Genomic DNA, 7,301 nt, shown 5'->3' with positions numbered 1-7,301 from the left:
GTAAATACTTTGTGGTTTCGATTATATTTCTTTTCGATAGGATTATTACTGGATATTTTGGTGCCCAGGAAAAGTACCCTTGACATCTGTTCATTCAGCAACTTGCTACATTTTGTTTGCTTGTTTGCTTACCCCATGAATTTCTTCTGCTTTCCCGACAATATATGCAATGATATTGATGATGCAGTTGCTAATTTCTGGAGGGGGCAAAAGAGGGGAGAGCGGAAAATCCATTGGGTTAGTCGGCAGTCATTGGGTTTGCCCAAACAGGAAGGGGGGCATGGGATTTCGGAACCTAAAGGAGTTCAATTTTTCATTATTGGCAAAACAATGCTGGCGTCTACTACAGGATCCCGAGTCACTGTGGGCCCAAGTTATCAAGGAAAGATACTTCCCCAATTGTTCTTTCTTTGAGGGTCGTAAGGGGGTAGGTCCTCTTGGGCCTGGGCTAGTCTTCTTGCAGGTAGAGAAATCATTGCTAAGGGCATGCACTGACAAATTATGGGTGGTGATCAAGTTAGAGTTTGGGTGGATCAATGGATCCCGGCCTCAGGAGTTGCGATGGACCTAACAAGGCGGGTATCCTCCCTAATCGACCCCCACTATCAGACTTGGTAGATGGAGTCAATTGAGAGGCAGGTGGCAGATGTTGTAATGACCCAAAATATCTAATTCAGAAGCTAATTACAAAGATAGGCCCCAAATTCATTTTCTTAGCAAATTTCACTAAAAGATTAATCTCATGTATTTTATTATGGCTGCATCTAACCTTCTCGTTAGATTGCCTACGTACCCTACTAAGGGATCAAGCCATTTGTAGTTCACATTACGCTTCTAGAATAACATACTAAAATTTCATTTCGATCCAACGGTCGGATCTCTGCCAATCACAACATTCGAGTGGCGGTCAACGTTTTAATTTACTAATTTGCAAATCCAATTCGGGAAGATCCGTAAGTTGGATTCCCAATTCATAAGTTCCTAAGGTCCTCAAATATTATGTACTATAATGTCTCAAAGTTTGGTTATAATCCAACAATTGAATGGTCATCAATTACGAAAAATCGTATGGCAGTACAATTATCCAAAAATTTTGAATATTTGAATTATCGTATCAAATTTCAACGAACGTAGTTTGGATATGGGCTCAAGACATCAAGAATGTCCCGCTGTCCAAAATCCATGAAAACAGATTCTCCACCACGCGTCGCTGAGCGTGGTGGTTTCCAGCGAACAGAAACCCACTTTTTCGTCTAACTCCAAATTCTACAAATTTAAGGGAAGATAGAGCTCAACAAGAGGAACAAGTTTTATACCTTCCACGAAATCCAAAAGTGGATGGATTCCGCTGATAAAGCCGGCAGGTGCCTAAAGCTTCCCAGTGTCGATTTGTCGCCTACGGTGGTCCACTGGGATCAAAGCTGGTCTGGATTTACTCCTGGGATGATGGGCTACAAAACCCAACTGGTGGCATCGGCCATCGCTTTGCTTGTTCACTGGAAAAATGAAAAGGGTGGCCAGAGCGCCATTGGTTTTCATCGGTTTTTATGTCCTCACACCGTGACATACGGTGGTTAATCAAGGTGGTTCTTAGTGAGCTTCAAGATGGTGGTGGTGGCGTCGAAAAATTTCATTAGAGTTGGCGAGAATCAATCTCAAAAAATGGGAGGTCGCAGGAGGTCAAAAGGGGGTTTTATTATAAAATACATCATCGTATAATTACATTAAGTCAACGAGGGACATTTTCATCATTTTACTTCCCGATAGAAAAAAATTTCCACATAATCATATATTTTAAAAATTTCAGGGGCATTACAGATGTTGATAGATAGGTGGTTCTGGATACTTCAATAGGCGTGCTTGAGCGAATAGATCGATTGATTTGGCCGCATGATCGGAGGGGCCGATATACGGTAAAATTTGGGTATCATTGGACTCACGATATTAGCTGTTGGATGTGGGACCTCCAGCCTTCTTCCCTAGCAGCTGTTGATTCGGGGGTCTGGAAAAGGCTATGGACCATGATTACAAGTCCAAAAATTAAAAACTTTATGTGGAGAGTTACTCAGCTGGCTATCGTTACAAAGATTATTCTATTCCGACGTAGGTGTGTTTCTTCCCCAATATGCCCCATCTGTTCTGAGCAGGATGAGTCTATTGAACATGTCTTACTCCTATGCCCTTGGGTGGATAGAGTCTAGTTTGGTGGTGCTCTGAGTTTGCGAATTGATAAGGCTTCGGTCTTTACTATTCACGCCTGGCCACATGGCACAGTCATCCGGGGCAGAAAGGGGATAGCAGAAAAACATTGTCATACATCGCGTTTACTTGTTGGTTTATCTAGAAGGCATGAGGTGATGCGGTATTGAATTCCTGGCAAAGATCTCTATTGAAAACCCTACTTGATATCTCCATGGCTGCCTCATCTTTCATGGAGGCATTCTTGGGACTAGGGATTGTGCAGAGTACGGCGACCCTTGGGCATCGTGCTTCTCCATGTTGGATTTCGCTGGCGCACGGGGTGGTTATGGTAAACGTGGATGCTAGTTGGAAGAGACTAAATGGGGGCTGCCATATTGGTGTCGTGATTCGAGACTCCGCCTCTCGATGTTTAGCTGTGCGTAGAAGAGAAATAATGGCCCCTAATGTGTTGGCGGCTGAGGCGAGGTGTATTTTGGAGAGTTGCATGATGGCCAAGCTGGGGGCTTCGTGAATATTGTGGTGGAGTCGGACTCAAAAGAGCTTATTTCTTGGTTGAATGGAAGTATTGACCAAGGGAACTGGGAGGTCTTCCCGACCCTGTGGGAGATTCGTAGAGAAGGTGTGGATTTCAGTTTGTGTGAATGGTCTTGGGTACCAAGAGTAGCGCAGATTTTGTGGTGTCGGATGCGGGAGCGGAGATGTGCGATTTAGTCTGGGTTCAACAATTCCCATCTTCGTTTATTTGAAATCTGAACAAGTATGGTCTACCCAGCCCTCCAACTTAGCTTTTGTTAGATGTGATTAAGGTGACATTGGAGGGGGGGGTGGGGGGGCGGCTCCGTGTCGTAGTTTTTCCCTTAGTCCCGTTTATTTCTGATGTTGTTTGCCCGAGGTGGCTTTCTGTAGTCCTATTTGGCTTTGGCCCTAGTGAATGATATATTCCGGTTATTCAAAAAAAAAAAAAAAAAAACCCACTATGCAAATTGATTGTCCAATTTGAATTTGACTAAATTATATTTCATCCAATTTCAACATTGTACAATGTCTTTCTATTTTGTACAACATCCGATTCAATTATTACACGGTGGTCCAGTAGTTTAGGACGAATTCTAAGCTCGTATTCTATAAAGTTTGTTCTGAATTTGATTCATAATACTGGTGAATCATACACTATAATTTTGGAGCTAGAAAACAAATGGAAAGTATTAGAGAGTGGGAGAGAACTTTTGTGTTTACAGTCCCACGTCCAGAAAGAGATCGATGTCTTTTTGGTTAATTTTTTAGCAAATAGACATGTCATTGAGACTATTGTTTAAAGGCATACAATTCTTCCTCCACATTTTTTTTAATGCAATCTTGTTAATGGTCATAGAATGAGTTTAATACTCACACGACTATGCTTAGAAGTGCTTTTAGAAGAAGCATATAGAAATTTTTAATAAAATGCAAGTGTTTCTTGAAAAAGATCTCAAAAATTGCATAGCATGTTATTATTCCACAAAACAGTTCAAGTACTTTTTAAACCAAACACATTTTAAACTATTTTTAATTAACATTGTCATGTTTGCAAGCGCTTTAGTTATTTGAAAAGCATTTCAAATTGGAAACAGGCCCTACAACAAGCTAGACATATGAAGTTTTGACAATACTTGATAAGCAAGTTGTCCAAACCATATTTATGTAATCTTTGAAGCGTTCAGTTGATGTTGCTTAAGGCGTTTTTCTCTCTCATATATCTAAGTTCACCTCACAACTTAAATTAATTATTTTTTAATTTTTAATTGCATGAAAAGAAAAAAGGGGACATATTACATGAAACGTAATAAGATTCCTATCTTAATTTTTTTCCAAGAACAAAAAAAAAAAAAAAAAAAAAAAACCTTGTATCATTGATCATTAATAGAGACATGCCGTCCAGTAATCCAGAAAATTAATTTTATGATCGGCTTTGTAAGGAAAACGAGGATGTGCAATGCTTCTTGAGGAGTTTTGTTGTTTCTCAATAAAATCTATTTATTTGAATTTCCTGCTTCTAGTACTACCTATTGCTTGAAGTTTGAACAGATTATAGAAGCATTTTTTTATTGTTCTAATCATACATGTCGATCATTTCCAATGAACTGGCAATCTTGGTGTGTTGTTTGAAGGATGTTGGAGTCTTCTCTTCATCCAGTTTTGGGGTTGTGTTCGGCCGATCTCAGGCATCTATTGGGCGATGGTTTGAGATGGTTGGTTGGTGGCGCTTTGGCAATGGTGGGGTAGCAAGTTGCTAGGATTTGTAGCGGTTTTTTATTTTTGTGGTGAACTCAAACCTTTGTTTTGGGCCATTTTTGCATTACTTTGAAGGTCCACATCTACGTTGTGTGCTTAATATAATTGGACCTCTTTCTTTGTAATTTTGTTGTCTTGGTAAAAATTTTACCTTAAAAAAAAAAATCCAGGCTTGAAAGCTCTTCCAATATAGCTAAACTAAATGTCAATAGACCAAATGTTTGGCAATCTTTTATTTTCTTATTTAATTAGAACATTAATGATGCCACCAATTTTCACATACAATAAAAGCACACCACTTTGGAATTACTAGATACGAGAATTTTTTTTTTTTTTTTTTTTTTTTAGAACTGTTTCAAAGTTATGTTCCTTGGAAGAGCAAGCCATTGACGGTCACCCCACCATCGACGATAATAGTTTGTCCAGTAATGTAAGAGGCTGCAGGTAGGCATAGAAATGCTACCAAGGAAGAGACCTCCTTTGGCTCTCCAGGACGTCCTAAAGGGCACCGAGAGTTTATCATCTCCAAAGTCTTTTCATCTCGGAGAAACTGCATGCATAGAAGAGATAATGGATGAAAAGAGAATGGATGTGTAGGACACATATATTACCGATGATCTTAATAATTGGTCAAGCTCTTCGTAAACAAATTAATTAAAACTAGAAGTATGATCTAAGCTTGCTGTAAACTTTTCAACAAAAAACTTTTTGTAAACAAATCAGGTCTAAAATTGAACCTATACATCAATAAACAAAAGACATATGGACTTTTGGCAAACCCCAACTTTTTATTCTAATTTTTACTATGAACTTTTGGCAGACTCATCAATGAAATACTGATTGGCTTGAAGTTATGAAATGATTGTAATACAAGTAGTTAAAAGAATTCACTAATGTATCTTAAATTCGATTTCGATTTTCCTGCCACAACATCGATTGTATTAGAAAAAATGAAAATAAACAACATGCACCAGAACGTGATCAGGATAATCTTACAGGTTCAACGAGGGGAGTCCTGATGAACCAAGGTGCCACACTATTGGTCCTTATGTTATCTTTCGCCCACTCACATGCCAAGTTTTTTGCTAACTGATTCATTGCACCTGAGATACAATAAGGAAAAAAGCCACACTTTGGTCAAACATCAAAAATTACACACCAAACAATGTAATCAAATTCTAGGGGTTTCTCGTCTCAACCTCTTATGGAAGAAAAAAAAAACACTAGCCGCTCCTCTTTCTTCTCTTACCAAACCCTAAATCTTCAAACTCCATAGTCACCAGCCTCTTGCTTCGACTGGAGGCGGTAGCAAGCCCTCTCCTCATTTTTCTAGCCTCTCTCCTTCATCTTCTCATCGATTGTTGCTTATTTATTTTTTCATCTTAGTATTTTTGTCAATAAGTGTCTCCTTGGTGAGGTTTTTTATGAGTATTTTTTCGTGAGTGTATTAATTTTGTATTGGTGTGTTATCGGCTCCTTTTGTGCCTACTTTGTTAGAATTGGTTCACCGATTGTGTTATGCACGAGATTCAAGTTGTGCACAAAATTATCTTTTAATCTTATATAAGGTATTAGTCTAAAAGTGATAAGGATTTGAATGAAGCGTTTTTTTACAAATAATAAACAAAATATGTTTTTTTAATTTTTTTTTTAATTTTTTTTTATAAAGATCAAAACTACATAAGGAAATTAACTAAGCACCTTTAGTGGCAGAATATATAGATCCGACACCTGCTGAGACCACACCAGCAACAGAGGACAAAAAAACGATGTTAGCGACTCCTGAAGCTTTGAGAAGAGGGTGTGTAAGTTGGCACAAGTTGTAAGCAGATTCAAGATTGGTACTCATTATGAATGAGTAATCTTCAGCTGTGTACTCTAGCGTTGCCTTCGGTACGACAGTCCCCACATTGTTTATCTATAACAAGACATTATCGGAAAGGTTTAGCATAACGTAATGATTTTAGCTTATATGTTTTATTAAAAAAATGCACGAAACGTGTACATCTTTGAGTTTTAACACAATTTTACAAAGTATTGAAACGTCTACAACAAAAAGAAATATTTACGAGGATGTTAAGTTTGCTATGAAAGAGTGATGATGATTAATGTTCATGCATATGTGTTATTTCAATTGATTAGTCATTTACTTACAAAAATGTTAAGTTTGCCGTCAAAGAGTGATGATGATTAATGATTCATGCATATGTGTTATTTCAATTGATCAGTCATTTACTTACAAAAATGTTAAGTTTGCCATCAAAGAGTGATGAAACCTTGTTTATAAGCTCCTCTCTTTGGGTTTTAGACACCACATCACAGACTGAGCCAGTGACTTGGAAACCCTTCTTCTCCCACTGACTCAGGCAGTCATTAAGGTCAACTTCATTTCGGGAACAAGTATGCACAATTGCACCCAGCCCTGCCAATTCCTCCACTATCGCATACCTAAATATATACTTAACTAATTTAACAAACAGCAGTAAAAAAATAATTCAAACCCATAATTATAAAACAGAAGTAAACACGGGACAAGTGGAGAAATAAAGAGAATATTGCATTGCATGTATAGGAAAATTGAAACTAAAAGAAGATTAATGTTCTTAAGTATCCAAATTGAGAGAAGCTAACCCAATTCCTTTGGTTCCACCAGTGACAAGAGCTGTCATTCCACGAAGAGACCATCTCCCTTCTCTACTATTCATTTCTATCTGCTGTCTAATCTCCGTCTGCTCTCTAATCTATATATATACAAACTAGCCTTCTGCACGCTCGTACATTTCTATCTGCTGTCTAATCTCCTTGTCTGCTCTCTAATCTATATATAT

General features: G+C 38.2%; 1 protein-coding gene across 2 annotated transcripts; it reads right to left on the bottom strand.

The window, feature by feature from the left end:
* Positions 1 to 4,682: 4,682 nt before the first annotated feature.
* Positions 4,683 to 7,301, bottom strand: LOC137742178 (tropinone reductase homolog At1g07440-like). Of its 2 annotated transcripts, none has more exons than XM_068481965.1 (5): positions 7,105 to 7,301; positions 6,750 to 6,921; positions 6,175 to 6,391; positions 5,470 to 5,576; positions 4,683 to 5,023 (listed from the first exon to the last, which is right to left on the bottom strand). In XM_068481965.1, exons 1-5 carry the CDS (start codon positions 7,176 to 7,178, stop codon positions 4,835 to 4,837), a joined length of 759 nt encoding a protein of 252 aa, XP_068338066.1. In that variant the 5' UTR covers positions 7,179 to 7,301; the 3' UTR covers positions 4,683 to 4,834. The 2 variants fall into 2 exon arrangements, with proteins under 2 accessions (XP_068338066.1, XP_068338065.1); XM_068481964.1 differs by having other exon boundaries at positions 6,714 to 6,921; positions 7,105 to 7,293.

Source organism: Pyrus communis, chromosome 8, assembly GCF_963583255.1.
Source record: "Pyrus communis chromosome 8, drPyrComm1.1, whole genome shotgun sequence".
NCBI classification, from domain to species: Eukaryota; Viridiplantae; Streptophyta; class Magnoliopsida; order Rosales; family Rosaceae; genus Pyrus; species Pyrus communis.
This window is presented reverse-complemented; position numbering and strand designations above follow the sequence as displayed.

Coding starts and splice junctions, on each gene's coding strand:
- LOC137742178 (XM_068481964.1), bottom strand. CDS start 7,178: ATGAATAGTAGAGAAGGGAGATGGTCTCTTCGTGGAATGACAGCTCTT. Junction 6,922..7,104: donor GGTGGAACCAAAGGAATTGG/GTTAGCTTCTCT, acceptor GTATATATTTAG/GTATGCGATAGTGGAGGAAT. Junction 5,024..5,469: donor GGACTCCCCTCGTTGAACCT/GTAAGATTATCC, acceptor CTATGCATGCAG/TTTCTCCGAGATGAAAAGAC.